The 19,290-nt window shown below is 41.6% G+C and overlaps 1 protein-coding gene across 1 annotated transcript; it reads left to right on the top strand.

The window, feature by feature from the left end:
• Positions 1 to 342: 342 nt before the first annotated feature.
• Positions 343 to 12,243, top strand: ACTA2 (actin alpha 2, smooth muscle). The gene is made up of 9 exons (XM_040362101.1): positions 343 to 448; positions 5,493 to 5,659; positions 6,051 to 6,179; positions 7,699 to 7,809; positions 8,847 to 8,931; positions 9,211 to 9,372; positions 9,466 to 9,657; positions 10,554 to 10,735; positions 11,936 to 12,243. The coding sequence occupies exons 2-9, from the start codon at positions 5,531 to 5,533 to the stop codon at positions 12,077 to 12,079; spliced, it is 1,134 nt and encodes a 377-aa protein (XP_040218035.1). The 5' UTR covers positions 343 to 448; positions 5,493 to 5,530; the 3' UTR covers positions 12,080 to 12,243.
• The last annotated feature ends 7,047 nt before the right edge of the window (positions 12,244 to 19,290 follow it).

Raw genomic sequence — 19,290 nt, 5'->3', positions numbered from 1 at the left:
TTTTTGGAAGAGAAATGAAGCCGTCCACTCCTAGCGCACAATATAGGGTTTTCTTATCCGATGTACAATGCGTCTGCCCTGTATGGAAGAATGTTTATTTAATGCCAGGGGCTGCTTGTCAGGAATACAGTATGTCAGTATTTTAGCAGCTCTCCCAAATGTTCAATTTTGTTTATATTCCCCAAGCTGAAATCTCCTCCTGTTTCTTGAGTACTATAATGGAATGCAATGGAAGAGACCCAGGGCCCTCATCCACCCAGATCGGAGGTTTTTGTCTTGAGGTCCCTATATGGATGTGTTAGAGTGAGAGATGGGGTTGAAGTCTGTCTGTGCTCCTTCTTTGGGAAGCTGGTGGGAGGAGAACAGGCCAACACACTATATAGTCAAACATCTTCCACATTCTCAGTGCACCATCCCGGAGCAGCAACCCCAGCAAAGCACTGTCAAGGTAAGTGCTACCCCATTACCTGTCCTGCCTAGACTGAGGCTTCACCCAGATCATCAGCACTACTCTGGTCTGTCAGCTTTTTGTTTACTTTTAAAACTGAACAGTTTAATTTACAAAACAGAAATATTATTATATGTAGAGTTTATATAATGCACTTCATTTGATCTATTTAGAAGTTAGAGATTTCGAGTGGAAACAGATGTTTAACCCTTGGATTGACGTGGACAATGTGTTTTAAACTAGGCGTGCAAAGACTTTGGATTGCATGCTATTGCTATACAAATGTCTGAAAGAAGAACTGTTTGCGTTGCCTCTGGTAACCTATTTCATTCTGTTACTCACTGCAAACCTGCACTTGAAAATGTCAGGTGGAAGCTGACTGGTTGGTGCGAGCAACACAGACAGATCTTCTTTCTTATAGGTAAAATGCAATCAGTGCGGCTGATAAGGTGGTAGTTTGATAATCTGTGGCAGACTTTCTCAATCTTTTTATACCCCGGAGGAAAGCCTAAAATCATTTTTAGGGCTTAGGTAGGGGACCGCTAATTAAACTAAATAATTGGGGATCAATGGGAAGAATATCCCCTCCCAGTGTCCAGTGGAAAAAATGTCCCTTAAAGTGGTGGTCTGTGGGAAGCATTCCCCCCTTACATTGGTAGTCAGTAGGAAGAATGCCTCTCTTACATTAGTAGTCAGTAGGAAAAATGCCCCCTAAAGTGGTGGTCAGTGTGAAGAATACCCCCTTACAATGGTGGTCAGAGTGAGAATGTCTCCTTACATTGGTGGTCAGAGGGAAGAATGCCCCCTTACATTGGTGGTCAGAGGGAAGAATGCCCCCTTACATTGGTGGTCAGAGGGAAGAATGCCCCCTTACAATGATGGTCAGAGGGAAGATTTCCCCTTTACATTGGTGGTCAGAGGGAAGATTTCCCCTTTACATTGGTGGTCAGAGGGAAGAATGCCCCCTTACATTGGTGGTCAGAGGGAAGAATGCCCCTTACAATGATGGTCAGAGGGAAGATTTCCCCTTTACATTGGTGGTCAGAGGGAAGAATGCCCCCTTACATTGGTGGTCAGTGGGAAGAATGCCGCTTACATTGGTGGTCAGAGGGAAAAATGCCCCTTTAAATTGGTGGTCAGATGGAAAAATGCCCCTTACAATGGTGGTCAGAGGGAAGAATGCCCTTTACATTGGTGGTCAGTTTGAATAATGCCCTCTTACAATGGTGATCAGAGGAAAGAATCCCCCTGATAGTGGTGGTCAGCTTGAAGAATGCCCTCTTACAATGGTGGTCAGAGGGAAGAATGCTCCCCCCCCCCTTATAGTGGTAGTCAATGGGAGGAATGTCACCTTATAGTGGTGGTCAGTGGGAAAAATGCCCCCCTATAGTGATGGTCAGTGAGAATAATGCCCCCTTACAATGGTGGTTAGCAGGAAGAATGGTCCCCTTATAGAGATGGTTAATGGGAAGAATGCCCTCTTACAATGGTGGTCAGTAAGAAGAATCCCCCTTATGGTGGTGGTCACTGGGAAGAATGTTCCTTACATTGGTGGCCGGTGGGAAGAATGCCCCCTTACAATGCTGGTCAGTGGGAAGAATGCCCCTTTACATTGGTGGCCAGTGGCAAGAATCCCCTCTTAAATTGGTGGTCAGTGGGAAGAATGCCTCTTACATTAGAGATCTGTGAGACAAAATGTCTCCTTACATTGGTGGTCAGTGGGTAGAATACCCTGTTACATTGGTGGTCAGTGGGAAAATGCATTCTTACATTGGTGGTCAGTGGGAAGAATACCCTGTTACATTGGTGGTCAGTGGGTAGAATACCCTGTTACATTGGTGGTCAGTGGGAAAATGCATTCTTACATTGGTGGTCAGTGGGAAGAATGCCCCTCTCACATTGGTGGTCAGAATGCCACCTATACAGACAGCTAAAAAGATCATTGGTGTCTTGCAATTGGCTCTGCCTGATGAATGGCATGTTCTGCGGTGGTCTGGCTAAATGATACAAGGTGCATGCAATGAAAAACAGCTCTGTTTTTATATGACTGCAGAATGACCATGTTTGCTGATCTGAATCTGCTTTGTGTCTGAAAGAGCTGATTAAATATATTTATATATTTGTCTCCGCCCCCCCCAGTAATTTTTTTTTCTGGCTGGCAGTGAGTTTTGGATGCGTGTTTGGAGGAACGAAACCCCCTGACCTGGAATTCTGCTCCCAAAACAGACATTTGACAGACTATTTCCTAATTAGGAAATGGCTTGTTCTGAGCCAGCCACTTCATTCATCCAGGATCACCAGGAAGGCTGCAGCCTCTGTACACACAGACCCAGCACAGCTCTGTCTGCCAATAAGATTTCTGGGAAATCCTTTTATGATTATGCATTGGATCGTCATTTTATAACAAGGAACAGACTATTTATAGTATCTTTTACTGAAATAAAGCCAATGGTGTCACTTTATTAAATCAATTAAATATCACATAACTGAATGCACATGGTACTGATAAGTCATTTAAGGGGAGATTTACTAAAACTGGAGTGCTTGGAATCTGGTGCAGCTGTGCATGGGAGCCAATCAGATTCTAACTTCATCTTGTTTAATTAAGCTTTGGCAATAAAACCTGGAAGCCGATTGGTTACTATGCACAGCTGAACCAGATTTTGCACTCTCCAGTTTTAGTAAATCTCCCCATTAGTGACTATACTGTACTGTGAATAAGCATTGCAGGGGTGGGAGTGGTCACCACGTAGGTGAAATCTCACTGGCCTATTCTATAAAGACTAATAGACTATCATATGCTTTTATATAAAACTTTACATGTAAAGATGTCTCTTAATAGCCACAAAGGATATACATTTGCAAACGTAGATATTAACTTGTAAACCTAGTAGTGACATCATCATTGTGCTGCAAACACCCTGTGCAGAGAGCAGAACTGTGAGGTCCACTAAGTCCATCCATCACAGGCAACTGTGGAAGGGGTCCACCAGGTCCATCCACCACAGGCAACTGTGGAATGGGTATACCAGGTCCATCCATCACAGGCAACTGTCCATCCACCAGGTCCATCCACCACAGGCAACTGTAGAAGGGGTCTACCAGGTCCATCCACCACAAGAAACTGTGGTAGGGGTCAACCAGGTCTATACACCACAGGCAACTGTGGAATGGGTCCACTAAGTCCATCCATCACAGGCAACTGTGGAATGGGTCAACCAGGTCCATCCACCACAGGCAACTGTGGAATGGGTCAACCAGGTCCATCCACAACAGGCAACTGTGGAATGGGTCAACCAGGTCCATCCACCACAGGCAACTGTGAAAGGGGTCCACCAGGTCCCTCCAACACAGGCAACTGTAGAAGGGGTCCACCAGGTCCATCCACCACAGGCAACTGTGGAAGGGGTCTAACAGGTCCATCCACCACAAGAAACTGTGGAAGGGGTCAAGCAGATCCATCCACCACAGGCAATGGTGGAAGGAGTCAACCAGATCCATCCACCACAGGCAATGGTGGAAGGGGTCAACCAGGTTTATTCACCCAAGACAACTGTGGAAGGGGTCAACCAGATCCATCCACCACAGGCAATGGTGGAAGGGGTCAACCAGGTTTATTCACCTCAGACAACTGTGGAAGGGGTCAACCAGATCCATCCACCACAGGCAATGGTGGAAGGGGTCAACCAGGTTTATTCACCCAAGACAACTGTGGAAGGGGTCAACCAGGTCCATCCACCATAGGCAACTGTGGAAGGGGTCAACCAGATCCATCCACCACAGGCAATGGTGGAAGGGGTCAACCAGGTTTATTCACCTCAGACAACTGTGAAAGGGGTCAACCAGGTCCATCCACCACAGGCAACTGCTGTGGAAGGGGTCAACTAGGTCTATCCACCACAGGCAACTGCTGTGGAAGGGGTCAACCAGGTCCATCCACCACAGGCAACTGTGGAAGGGGTCCACCAAGTCCATCCACCACAGGCAATGGTGGAAGGAGTCTACCAGGTCCATCCACTACAGGCAACTGTGGAAGGGGTCAACCAGCCCATCCACTACAGGCTAACTGGAGGGGATGCAAGACCAGTCACCCTAAACAATCAATGAGAGCAGCAGTGAGCAGTCTTTTATGATATGAAGCTCCTGCACAGAGGCAAGTATTATTCTGGATTACTGCCCAGACCTGGAAAAAAGTGCACAAAGCACAGCAATATTCATGTAAGAACACACCTACCTCTTGTATTAAGACAATATTTGCTTATCCTGAAGCTTGGTTTTAACGCTGATTTTCAGCACTGCCTTTGGTCTCACACAGCTGTACATGGTCCTTTCCTGTACTGAAACGGCTTACTCTGATTTCACTGCACACTGTGAGCTTTTAACAGTGTGCATTAGAAGCTGTAGCCAGTCACATAAAGCCTTCCTCGTTTTCTGCTGGAGGACATCCAGCCTTATCTAGCACTTTCCTCACCATCTGACCTCTCTCTGGCCTACCCCTTTGATTTGTTGGATTTCAGTTCTGTCATTCCTGGAGGTTTAGCACCCAATGTGGGTTTTACCTAGCGCAATCTGCAGTTTTGGACACTATATACTACCCCTCCCACCAGCCATGATCTGTCTGCATTGCATAGAGAGGCATAGGGACCCAGTGATGCCTCACTGGGTCTAAAATGAGGTATATAAAGAAATCAGACAGGTTTCATCTAAAAACTTGATTCGCATATTGATGACGGATGGGGGAAGAGACAAAATTAGGTTAAACTTCAGCTTTTTCAACAATTCGAGGGATTACACCCATGGCATTTTTCTCTTAGCTTTGAAATATGATCAGATATCAGATCCAAGCCATTAATAAATATGGAAAATATAAAGTGAATGTAGTAATGAGTGCAAAGAATGGCTTGGACAACACAGAGTCAGGCCTCCAATGGTACATTATGCTGGGACTTTTAGTTCTTCTGCAGCCCCTAGATAACAACAATAAAATGCTATAAAAGTAACTTGTCTAAAGAAAATCAAATATCTCGTTCTGCTTCCTCTGCAGGTTTCTTGTTTGAGAGGTCTGAGTAAGTTGATAGAAAGATGTGCGACGAGGAAGATACTACTGCATTGGTATGCGACAATGGTTCTGGACTTTGTAAGGCAGGCTTCGCTGGGGACGATGCTCCGAGAGCAGTATTTCCTTCCATCGTGGGTCGCCCCAGGCATCAGGTAAGATGAATTGTAGTTGCCACTCACGTATTTGACAGTTATTTACATTGTAAACTATAATGCTACATTAGAGTACTGTAGTTACATTATCATCAGAATGAGAGTTCAACTGATACCCCAGCAGTACCATTCTGTGATTTTATACATGTTGCATACTATATTACCATAGTATCTAGTCCAGTGATGAGAAACCTTGGCACCCCAGATGTTATAGAACTACATTTCCCATGATGCTCAACTACACTGCAGAGTGCAAGAGCATCATGGGAAATGTAGTTCCAAAACATCTGAGGTGACAAGGTTCGCCATCACTGATCTAGTCTGTGGGTGTTTTTCTTCTGTTTATTATATTTTGACATTAATACTAACACACGTTCTTGTCTCTCTCCAGGGTGTAATGGTGGGTATGGGTCAGAAGGACAGCTATGTAGGTGATGAAGCTCAGAGCAAGAGAGGTATCCTAACACTGAAATACCCCATTGAACACGGCATCATCACAAACTGGGATGACATGGAAAAGGTAGCTATTTTCAGTACAAGCTATTTATTTATTTTTCTTCTGTACTATTGTCTGTTATTAATTATAGCAAGTTGTGTGTAGTTATATATATATATATATATATATATATATATACACACTGTATATACACACGCATACACACCAAGAATAATGCATAGAATGACATACCTTGCTATATTAGATTTTAACGCAATGTTCATTGTAGGGTCTAAAGTGTTGTTACCATTTAAAAAAAAAATTGGATTCTGTTCCTTTAAAGCATGTTATACAGCACAGTGCTTGTGCTGTGTAATTTGACTCCCTGTATCATTTTAAATACCTGTCTGATCCTGACAGTTTCTGCCCCCCTCCCCCGCCTGTAAACTGACCACAGTTTATCATGGCTGCTGAGCCCTGACACTGTGGTCAGTTTACGTACCTCCATCATCCGCAGCCCTGCTCTCTGCTCTCCTCTGTCCTCCTCCCTCCTCCCCTCCCTGCCTGTCAGCTCCGTTCACTCCACGATCCTCCCCTCTTGCTCTAAAAATAACAGTGTTTTTCTATTATATTTCCCTCTGTTATACAACATTAAGCTCCCCAGTGGATGTCATTTCAAAAAATCTGCTTTATAATACCTTATTTCTGAGCGCCGCTCGGTGCTCATGTGACTGCCCGCTGGTCTACCCCTCTCCTCTCTTCATCCTGGCTGACTTTAGTTGGGGATACCCAGCACCTCCCCCTGCAGCTATCAGATCAGAAGAACAACAGACAGTCACGTGAGTGATAAGCAGCATCCAATGCGGAGCTTAATGGGGAACTAAAAAAAAATTGGCTTTTTTATTATATCAAATAGTTTTTTTTATTTTTATTATGCTTGTTCCATACAAAAGTTTAGACAAGGGAAACATAAACATACAAATTACCATCATTTTATTTCATTTGGCTTATTGGCTTAACTAGGAAAAGTGACAGAGGGTCAGATAATGTCATCTATATGGGGCAAGTAGAAAAAATGAAAATTGAGGAACACCAACCATAGGATGGACTATGGGTGTCCTAGGATATTGCAGTGCCACATGGGGCAAGTGTTTAGAAATACTTTCAATCAGGATATATACCGTAGGTAATGTAGAAGTAGATTTCAGCACAGATCCAAGTGCTATCTGCAGTTCAAATGGATATCAGGAAGTTTCTTAATAGAGTGAAGAAACATCTTTAACTCTACAAAACTCCAGCTGAATGTGACTACTTCTAGCTATCTAAAAGCAGGTTGTGAGGTGTGGGCTTTGCAATAATGATCTAATATAGAAAATATCAGTACCTTGCATTAGCCAGATTGGACTTTACGTAGGGTGCTAGATTCTTGGCTTTCATTTGGTATGAAGTACAGTCTTAAATAATAAATCTTGTGAATTAAATTTCCAGTTTTGACTAAAACGAATGAAAGACAACACCAAGCCGGCTATTCTATTCTAAGAAAAGATGTCACTGTTCAATTTGAATCTGTAACTGAAATGTACACACTGCTTTTTCTCCATAGATCTGGCATCACAGCTTCTACAATGAACTGCGTGTGGCTCCAGAGGAACACCCAACCCTTCTCACAGAGGCACCACTCAATCCCAAAGCAAACAGAGAAAAAATGACCCAGGTATTCAATTTTTCACCAACTTTGGTTGCTTTCATTATGACTCAAACATACTATGGCAAAATACTCCTGGTACTATGCACACAATTACTGTGAGACCGCTAATCCATCACTGGTTATTCAGAGGGCCCCCCAAGAGTTCATTTGGCAAGCTGCTTAAGCTGGCCATACACTGTTAGAAATCTACCAGATACCTCTATCAATGCTATACGGCACGGAAGGAAGAATTTTCCGCTGTACCTAAAGTACTTTGACAGCTACCAGAATACCTAAACAGCGGGTGCATCTAAATCTATATATCTCCAAGGTGGCCAAAACTTTTCCATTCAGCTCCTTCAATTTTTAATAGATCAAAGAATCTCAGATAGAGGGGCAACAGGGCCACCCATATCAAAATTATGGACTGGTTTATCAGGAACCAGCCAAAATCTGCATAGCGTATAGCCAACTTTAAGCTGACCATAGTTCGAATCTGGGTCGGTTCAGCAGGAACCAGCCAAGATTCGAACCATGTATGGGCAGGCTGATTGTACCCAAGTTAATCAATCAACTTGGGTACGGCCAGCCTGACGGGTTTTTCTTGAGATTATAACCAGCAGCTGTAGCCACTAGCAATAATCACTATGTATTCTCACAGCAGGGCCAGTTCCCTGTGCTCCCCCACCTGGAGAAAACAATAGATCTGTGGAAGAGATTCTACTGTCTGTGTTGATGGGGGAATCAAGCAATTTTCTTGCAGGAAGGAAAATCGAACAGTCTGTGGCCGGCTTTAATCTGTTTTAGACATCTGTTCCTGTTTACATCCAAACATGCCATCCAAGCAGATAAATGCAATATAGCGCCAAAGCTTTTTCAAGCCTTCTTACATAATACTATTTGATTTATCAACTTGATATTAGTCCAATATGCAACATCTCCATAAGTATTATTTGTTTTCCTTGTAGTATACCATAGGAAAAAAGTAGGGAATGCTTTATTCAGGAAGTGTGTATAAGGTATGGCAGTAATAATATCACTCACACCATCTTCTCTCCTTGCAGATTATGTTTGAAACTTTCAACGTACCAGCAATGTATGTGGCTATCCAGGCGGTGCTATCCCTTTATGCTTCTGGCCGTACAACTGGTAAATATATAGGAAAAATCACTTACATATTTTCCTAGGGTGTACTATCCATGACCCTCACGATACTGTTGCCTATACCTCCTTCCGCTCAATATTTCAGTTAACAGAGTCAAATTCTGGTAATAATATGGAAGAGGATGGTTATCACCAGCATATCTAACACAAGCTGTACTTGTCATTGGTGTTCTTGCTGAAATCTGAGAAAAAAAACAGTAGGGTAGAATATGTAGTGTCTTTCGGAAGGCAATAGTTGTTTGACCAATTATTCTTTATCAAAAGGTATCGTACTTGACTCTGGTGATGGTGTCACCCATAATGTACCAATCTATGAAGGTTATGCCCTCCCTCATGCCATAATGCGTCTTGATCTGGCTGGCCGTGACCTAACAGACTACCTCATGAAGATCTTGACTGAGCGCGGCTATTCCTTTGTAACTACTGGTAAGATTCTTGATCCATTAACATAAACCAGCTAAAGCTTTACCTGTTGTACTGAAACAACATGATAATCATTGAGTTTTCTCTTACCTACAGCTGAAAGAGAAATTGTCCGTGACATTAAAGAGAAGCTCTGCTACGTGGCTCTGGACTTTGAAAATGAAATGGCAACTGCTGCCTCTTCTTCCTCTCTTGAAAAGAGCTATGAACTTCCGGACGGTCAGGTCATCACCATTGGCAATGAGCGATTCCGCTGCCCTGAGACCCTCTTCCAGCCATCTTTTATTGGTAAGCTGACAGAAAGAGATTTACCCTGACTACTGTACCATTGACCATGCCTTAAGGACATCCAGAGTAGGTCATAATCAGGGCTTTTTTTCTCAGACAATAGGTGCAGGATCTCCCCCTTTCTGAGTCACCCCTTTTCTCTGCCCTCTACCCACCTCCCAGTACCGCCCCCTTTAGACAATATAGAACCAAGTATAATTTTGTGGTGCTAAGTAATTTATATGGAATTTGGTAATGATATCAAGAAAAGCAGTAAAATAGATCCCCTGCAGCCAGCAACAATAGATCCCCCCTAACAACAATGGCCCACCCACAACATAATTTACCCGCCAGCAACAATAGACTCACGGCAGCATCAACAGATCTCCGTACAGCCAGCATTAATAGACTCTCTGGCTGCCATCAACAATAGACCCCACCCCCAACAGTAGATCTCTTTCAGAAACAACTGATCCCCCCAGCAACATAAGACCCCCCCTAGAAACAATAGGTCCCCCACCAGCAACAATAGACCCCCCTGCAAAAATAGATCCACAGCAGTGAGCATCAATACCCTGCAGCACACCTCAGCATTCCTTGCTATTACATACAGTCAGTTCAGAAGGTGCCGGAACTGCGTTCCCCCGCGTTCCCGCTGAAAAAAAGCCCTGGTCATATTTATCACAAAGCAAATTAGATGATGGAATATAAGACCTTTTGTAGTAAAGGGAAAGTGTGAACTATATATAGTCTTGCAGACCATTTGATCAGTTTCTTGAATTCAGACCTCACCTTATATATTAAAGGTCTCCAACTCTACAAAAAAGTAGTAGATATTGTGGTACTGTTAGTCCTTCAAAAATGTTCACATTCCCAAACAATGTGTACTAAATCGTAAACCCCTTTTTATTACACAGGAATGGAATCTGCTGGCATTCATGAAACCACCTACAACAGCATCATGAAATGTGACATTGATATCAGGAAGGATCTGTATGCCAACAATGTATTGTCAGGAGGTACCACCATGTACCCTGGCATTGCTGACAGAATGCAAAAGGAAATCACTGCTTTGGCCCCCAGCACAATGAAAATTAAGGTAAGATGTTCTGGCAACCTATGAAATGTTAATATTTTGAATTGTTTTCATAACCTATACTATATGTTACCTACTATACATTTTCAAAGACATAGAAAAATGCACTGAGCATCAATAAACACTAAAACCCATAGCTTACTATGCTGATTCTAAGAAACCAGTAGATGTTTTCTAGCTCTGTTCACAGAATCATGGGGGAAGCATGGAAGGTTATCTAGAATGTTACTATGAACACAACCACACTCTAACTTGGATGTCTACAATCCATACAACCCATTAGTGGTCCCTGAAGACTGGAAGCATGAGCTTATCTGGGAAAGTGCAATTTTTAGATAGATAGCTTTGTATATTGAGAATTACAATCTCTTAGTGTAAAAAATAAGGAGTATATAGCAAAAAATAAAAATAAAAGAAGTCTTTAGCTGGAACTTAAGAACCAATCAGAAATCAGCTTCTTGAGTTTCAATGTGTCACCCCTATTGCTAAAGGTTACTTTACAACTTACTTTGGGTTACTGATGCAATTTCTCAAGCCCCGTACACATGGTCGGACCAAACCGATGAGACTGGCCCGTCGGACCGTTTTCATCGGTTACCCTCTGAAGTGGCCGTATGGCCTGATGTGCGTACACACCATCAGTCCAAAATCCGATCGGGTCAGAACGCGGTGACGTCAAACACACGACGTGCTGAATAAAACGAAGTTCAATGCTTCCAAGCATGCGTCGACTTGATTCTGAGCTTGCGCGGGTTTTGAACCGATGCTTTTCTGTACTAACCATAGGTTTGGTCCGATGGGGCAGCGGTCCATCGGTTCGGTTTTGAAGCATGTTTAGAAATTTTGGACTGAAAGAAACCAGACCGATTAGCCTATACACACAGTCGGTTTGGTCTGATGAAAATGAACTTCGGTTCATTCTCATCGGACCAAACCGACCGTGTGTACGGGGCCTCAAAGTGTTTATATCGAATTTACTTTTCTATCATTTCAAAATGATAGAAAGTCATCTCAGCACATGCTGCCTTATACTTAAAATTCTGATGTGTCTATCTCAGTTGTATGATTACTAAAACATAAAGAAACATACTTGGATAGGTGACAATCTTTTGCTCTAATAATATATTTAGTAAAAAAAAACTACAAATGGTAGGAATTAGGTATAGTAACTGCTTCACTTACCATCTTCCATTTTCCCATCAGATCATCGCTCCCCCTGAACGCAAATACTCAGTCTGGATTGGTGGGTCCATCCTGGCTTCCCTGTCCACCTTCCAGCAAATGTGGATCAGCAAACCAGAATATGATGAAGCCGGCCCCTCCATTGTGCACCGCAAATGCTTTTAAATGTTCTTTCTTTTATATTGTCTTTTATTTCAAGATATATTTTCAAGTGTACTTCAAAAAGTACATGGCCACTATTTCATTCCAAATCATGTCTTAGGCTCTAATTCGATAAAGTATTTTTTTTTGTTTGTTTGTTATTAATAAAGCTTAAACTATTCTACCAATTTCTCATGTGGATTTTTTTTCTCTGTAACATGTGATTAGACTACCCTCTAGTGGCACTTTAGTAAACTCACACAAAGTTTATGCTTGTAATGTGAAAGGAAAGGTCCATTTGAATATTTTGGGTTCAGTCGATTTGAGGGGGAAGAAAAACTTTCATTAGAGCAATAGTATTGTGACAACTACTAGATCAGAAGTCTTTCACTGGGCAATGCTTACTACAGTCTACTCTGTTTTATAACATATTCTGTACAGATCATGTGGAAATCGGAGCATTTGTTGAGGAGCTTTCTAGCTTTGCAGAATGAGGAAAAGGAGACACAGGCACTATTGCAGACAAGATCAATATGAATCAAAAACAAATACAAATACAAAAACTGGAGTCTTCTAAAAGAAAATCCTATTAAGCCAAGCTATATTTCATACAGGAATAAAGGATGATCATTGCCAATGTACAAGGTGGGCCATTTATATGGATACACCTTATTAAAATGGGAATGGTTGGTGATATTAACTTCCTGTTTGTGGCACATTAGTATATGTGAGGGGGAAACTTTTCAAGATGGGTGGTGACCATGGCGGCCATTTTGAATCCAACTTTTGTTTTTTCAATAGGAAGAGGGTCATGTGACACATCAAACTTTTTGTGAATTTAACAAGAAAAACAATGGTGTGCTTGGTTTTAACGTAACTTTATTCTTTCATTAGTTATTTACAAGTTTCTGACCACTTATAAAATGTGTTCAATATGCTCTCCAGTGACATGTGGCGAGTGCTACGCTGTGGGCTCTTGCTGAATGAAGCTAGGACAGCCACTGATGTTTCTTCATTAGACCCCTTTCACACTGGATACGCCTATAGCGGAGCGTTAAAATCGCGGTAAAACACTGCTATTTTACCGCAATTTTAATGCTCCGCTATAGGCGTATCCTGTGTGAAAGAGGTCTAATGAAGAAACATCAGTGGCTGTCCTAGCTTCATTCAGCAAGAGCCCACAGCGTAGCACTCGCCACATGTCACTGGAGAGTACATTGAACACATTTTATAAGTGGTCAGAAACTTGTAAATACCTCATGAAAGAATAAAGTTACGTTAAAACCAAGCACACCATTGTTTCCCAATAAGTTTGATGTGTCACATGACCCTCTTCCTATTGAAAAAACAAAAGTTGGATTCAAAATGGCCGACTTCAAAATGGCCACCATGGTCACCACCCATCTTTAAAAGTTTCCCCCCTCACATATACTAATGTGCCACAAACAGGACGTTAATATCACCAATCATTCCCATTTTATTAAGGTGTATCCATATAAATGGCCCACCCTGTATTGACGATAGAGGAAGGAAAAAGAGCTTCTATCAGTCAGTCTCCTGTAGACAAACTAAAAGCTGAAAAGCTTTAGAATTACACTGAACAGTCAAAAAGAGATTAAAAAGATCCAAGGTGTCAGGGTAATATACTGTATAGTAAATGTATTGTTAATATTTACTATACATTGCTAAATGTTATATTTATATTATTACTAAATATAGCTCACAGTATACTAACACGAATAGCGGAGATATAAAAAAAGAAAAATATGAGGTATAAAATAAATAACAGTAAAAGTAAGGTGGCATACATTGTATATAATTTTCTTAAATTGGGAACCATTTTGAGTCAGTGGGAGAAGGGCTCTGTATTATACTGGTGGTCAATGTGAGAGTCCATGAGAAAAGGGCCCCATTACACTGGTGGTTAGTGGAAAGGATGCCCCCTATACAGATACCTAAAAACATACTTGGTGTCTGTGGTTACTTATCTGGCAATCAGAAAGTGTAAATTTCTCAAGGAACCTCTAGAAACCTCAGGGAGAACAATAGATGAGAAAGGCTAGCTTATATAATAACACACAAGGCTTTTTTCTTGAACAATAGGTGCTGGAACTCAACCACGACCCCCCAAAACCCCTCCCCTACACACACCCTCCAAATCACATCAAATAGTGGGTGTGGTCAGTCAAATTTCACAGTAGGAGGGTCTTAAAGGGGCATTAAATACCAGGATTGCATTACACACAGAGTGCAGAGTTCAGGGGGGTTACAAACAGAGTGCAGAGCTGTCACTTGTAAACACAGAAACCGGACTTCTGTGTTTACAAGTGACTGTGGTGAGCAGGCACCAAAGGGTCTGAGCCAGAAAAAAAGTCCTGATAACACATGAACATCCTTCTCACTGTTGACCTATTACAATCACTTCAAAGAAACACCTGCCAACATACAGACATATCGTTTTTCCTTTACCATGATAAACACTGCACTGCTTTAACATTCAACACAGGCAAAAGGGCCAACTTGTTGGAAAGTAACACAGTTTATACATTGTCCCTTGTGCAGGTCTGATTTATTGGTAAAAAAAAAAAACGACCTACTACTAACCACACAATCTGGTTAAAAAGAGGTTACTCATGGGCCAAGATGCAGTGTTAAAGGGAATACTTTAATAAAGTCAGAGTATACCGCAAGAATGCCAAAACCACAAGACATGGTAAAAAACAGGTTACCTTATGGGCCAAAATAGAATAAGTAACCTTCTGTTTTTAACCATGTCTTGTGGGTTTGGCACTTTGTCCTAGCACAATGTCAGTAACCACATAGATGTGGACTGTAACATTGAATTAAATAGTATTATCCTCATTCAGTGTATGAAGTGCATTACTGTGCTAAAGAAGCTGCAGATGAACAAGGCCCATGGGGTAAATCTTATTTTTTGAGTAAGCTGAATAGCAAGAAACATTGCTTCCACTCATACTATGAGTTTATATGCACAAATTGTGTTACGTTACAGTATTCCTTTTTGAAAGCCAAAAGCCATAGGAAGTTCATGCATTTATTACCTCTTTAGATGGTTAAATAGGACACATGAGCATGGAAGGTACATCAGTTAGTTATATACATTATTATTGCTGGTGATTAATCAGAGACAATAGCTGAATAACCAGATGAAAACAATGGCTTAATCCACAGGGTCAAAGAAGAAGGATCCCCAGCCGTACTCCTGTCAATAGATGCAAAAAAAGAGTTTGACCGGGTCAACTGGGAATTCATGCTTCTTACCCTGAGAGAACTTGGTCTGTAGGTTAAAACGATGAGGTGGATTTCAGCATTATATTGCCACCCTACTTCATGAGTCCAGGTTAATTGATTGTACCTTGTCTTAGGCCTCGTACACACGATAGGTTAACCAGGGGACAATGGTCTGATGGACCGCTTTCATCGGTCAAAACCGACCGTGTGTGGGCCCCATAGGTTATTTAACCAGCGGTTAAAAAAAAGCCAACTTGCTTTAAATTTAACCGATGGATTCCTAACCGATAGGACAAAACCGATCGTTAGTAGGCACAACCATCAGTTAAAAATCCACGCATGCTCAGAATCAAGTCGACGCATGCTTGGAAGCATTGAACTTCATTTTTTTCAGCACGTCGTTGTGTTTTACGTCACCGCGTTCTGACACGATCGTTTTTTTAACCGATGGTGTGTAGGCGCGATGGACCATCAGTCAGCTTCATCGGTTAACCGATGAAAACGGTCGATTGGTCCGATCGTGTGTACGCGGCTTTAGTCCTTTAAAATATTTAATGGCACAAGGCAAAGAGGCCCGCTGTCACCAACGCTATTTGTCCTTTTATTAGAGCCACTTTCATCTTCGATTCAAGCTAATGTAAATATAAAAGCTATCACATTAGGGGGGGGGGATCATTTAAAGTCTCAGCCGATGCAGATGCTTTATTATTTTCTATTTTCAGTCCAAGAGTAACCCTCCCAAATGTAGTAGAAGAGTTGAAACAGTACATGGTAATATCAAATTTGAAAGTTAATATAGCAGAGTCATAAATATTGAATACTTCAGTACCAATTAAAGAGCAATTGACAATACAACTTACATTTTCTTTTAACCTCCCTGGCGGTATGATTCTGTCTGGAATTACGTACCAAAAGCTGTACAATTATTTTGCAAGGAAATTTGGCGTTTTATACTGTAGGCCTGTAATTTTTAGAAATAACTCACTTAAATCTGACCAAGCAAGAGTCTTGTAGGCATCCCGGGTATGATTTTTTTTTAAAAACAAAATTATAAATTATAATATAATAAATAATTATAAATAATTATAACAAATAATAATATAATTATAATAAAAATTATTCAATAATGTAATCAACTCAAAATCACTGAAATTTGCTCAGTTGCAGAATTGTCGCTGTCATTATTTTTTTTTTTTATGACGAATTTCCCCACAAATCGCTATCGCACATTTCTGCAAGTGATTATAATTTATTATCGCTGTTTTCTAGCTGATCTAAAACCATTTTTGACATAAAGGGACACTTTTGGACAATCTACAGTTTTTAGGCAGAAATGACATTTTTTTTTTTTATAAAAGTACATGCAGGGCACTGGGCAGACCACTAGGGACAAGGGGTGTGTGTATTTTTTACATACAGTACTGTAATCTATAAGATTACAGTATACTGTATGTAAGGTGTTTGTTTACTTTTTTGAATTTGGCGCCGTTCTCCGCTCCCGTGCGTCGTAACGTCGCAGGGAACGGAGATCGGCGGCACACGGGGAGACTGTGAATCGAGCGAGGAGGTCCCGCTCGCTCACACAGCGGGGTGGCATCGCTGGATCCAGGAACAAGGTGAGTAACTTGCCTGTGGATCCAGCGAAAGGTAAGCCGCGCCGCTGCACGTCCACCCCGAGCGTGACTCGGGGATACCGATCTTAGCATTGAAAACCAACCCCGAGTCACGCTCGGGTTTACCGCCAGGGAGGTTAAGTGGCACGAAAAATATTTGGGTAATAGATTTACTACTTCCTAGATGCTTCATATAAAGGGTGTTATATTCTTCTGCTCAATTCTGTGCAGAAGGTACTGAATTCTTTAAGATACAGGCCTCTTTTGTGAATCGGCAGAATAAATACAGTAAAATGGAACATTCTGCCTAAGGTTTTGTATGTATTTCAGACGCTTCTCATTGTCTTACCACAAGTGTTTAAGATATTAAGATCAGTTGTCCTGAAATTTATATATTTGCATAGCTGTCCTAGAATTGCACTGCCTGATTTCAAAAGATACTACCAGGCAGTATGAATATCAAGACTGGTGGAATGGGCATAATCAGAGCTTTTTTTCTTAGAAAATGGGTACAGGAACTCAACCTCGACCCCGTTCAGATTTCACAAACAGTAGAAGGGTATTAAAGGGGTATTAAATACCAGGATTGCATTACATACAGAGTGCAGAGTTCAGGGGGGGTTACACACAGAGTGCAGAGCTGTCACTTGTAAACACAGAAACCAGACTTCTGTGTTTACAAGTGATTGTGGTGAGCAGGCACCAAAGGGTCTGAGCCAGAGGTGGTGGAACTGAGTTCCCCCAAGTTCCCCCTGAAAAAAAGCCCTGGGCATAATAAAAGGTTGGGTGGCGATAGAATTCTCACAAAGTTGGGTGGCATTAGATAAGGTGATATAGGTTCCACAATGGTATCCGAAGTTCAGTGGAATTACTAGACCATTAAGGAGGAATGCACTGATGGTATGGGATGAAGTACATAGACACCTTAAATGGAGGAATATTGTAATTCCCCATTGATTTAATTAATTGGCGATTGATGATTATTTGGCAGCTATGAAGGGGAATGATTTTTGGGGAGAAAAGGGGCAGGATACCCTTAGATGAATGGCCCAATTCAGCACTTTGTAAAGTCCTTACCCCAGCCAATACGCCCAGGAGATAGCCTAACACCAATGGAAAAGTTATGCAGTACACCAGATGGTAAACGGCACTATATCTTGTGAAAATATAGTATATTAGTACAAAATAAAATAAAAAGAAATGTACTTCTGCGCTACTAATATAAAGTAAGTGCTATATATTCAATCTAAGAGGTTGCTGCTTAACACCAACTGTTATTAGCAAACCAGAGTAAAAAGAAAAATATGCGCTCTCTCTTTTCCAAAAAAATACTATGTGATGTAAATATAAAATAAATAAAATAAAATAGTGAACCCTACTGGGAGTATTGCATACTGTATGACACCAAAAATATATTATATATATACAGTATATCACAATGAAAGTAATTTGTGCAAACAGTGAGCTCTAGTGGGTACAAAAATTATAACACATATATCAAATAACATTAACCACTTGCTAACTGGGCACATTTACCCGCCTCCTGCCCAGGCGAAATTTCAGCTTCTGGCACTGCATCGCTTTAACTGACAATTGCGCAGTCGTGCGACGTGGCTCCCAAACAAAATTGATGTCCTTTTTTCCCCACAAATATAGCTTTTTTTTGGTGGTATTTGATCACCTCTGCGGTTTTTAATTTTTGCGCTATAAACAAAAAGAGAGCGACAATTTAAAAAAAAAAAATGCATATTTTTTACTTGTTGCTATAATAAATATCCCATTTAAAAAAAAACAAAAAACATAGGGCCTAATCCTCAAAAGAGATACTCCGGCGTAAGCCGTCGTATCTCTGGTTCTAACTTTGGAACTGATCCTCAGAAGCAGTTTTCCAAAGTTAGGCAGAAGATCCGACATCTGTAACGGACTTACACTGCCGGATCTTAGGATGCAGTACCGCATCAGCCACTGGGGGCATTTCGAGTCGAAATGCCTCTTCTGGTATGCAAATTAGCACTTAGGGCGATCCACAAAGCTTTTCTGCTTCGTTTTTTCGCCGTAAGTTTTAGTTTGCCAAGTGTAAAACTAGGGCTGCTTTTACATGGTCTAAAGTTAGTAACACCATGTAAAAGCACATTCAAGCGACGGCATTTGGTATGCATTCCCGAGGGAGAACTCCACGGCAATTTGTAAAATTCAAACCGGCATGGGTTCCCCCCCAGGAGCATACCAGGCCCTTAGGTCTGGTATGGGTTGTAAGGAGACCCCCCCTCCGCCGAAAAATCGACGTAGGGGGTCCCCCTACAATCCATACCAGACCCGTATCCAAAGCACACTACCCGGCCGGCCAGGAATGGGAGTGGGGACGAGCGA

Source organism: Rana temporaria, chromosome 8, assembly GCF_905171775.1.
Source record: "Rana temporaria chromosome 8, aRanTem1.1, whole genome shotgun sequence".
Taxonomy (NCBI): Eukaryota; Metazoa; Chordata; class Amphibia; order Anura; family Ranidae; genus Rana; species Rana temporaria.
This window is presented reverse-complemented; position numbering and strand designations above follow the sequence as displayed.

Bases quoted from the DNA above. Each gene is read 5' to 3' on its own strand.
- ACTA2 (XM_040362101.1), top strand. From the start codon at position 5,531: ATGTGCGACGAGGAAGATACTACTGCATTGGTATGCGACAATGGTTCT. The intron at 7,810-8,846 runs GTATTCAATTTT...CTCTCCTTGCAG, and splicing joins ACAGAGAAAAAATGACCCAG to ATTATGTTTGAAACTTTCAA. The intron at 8,932-9,210 runs GTAAATATATAG...CTTTATCAAAAG, and splicing joins TGCTTCTGGCCGTACAACTG to GTATCGTACTTGACTCTGGT.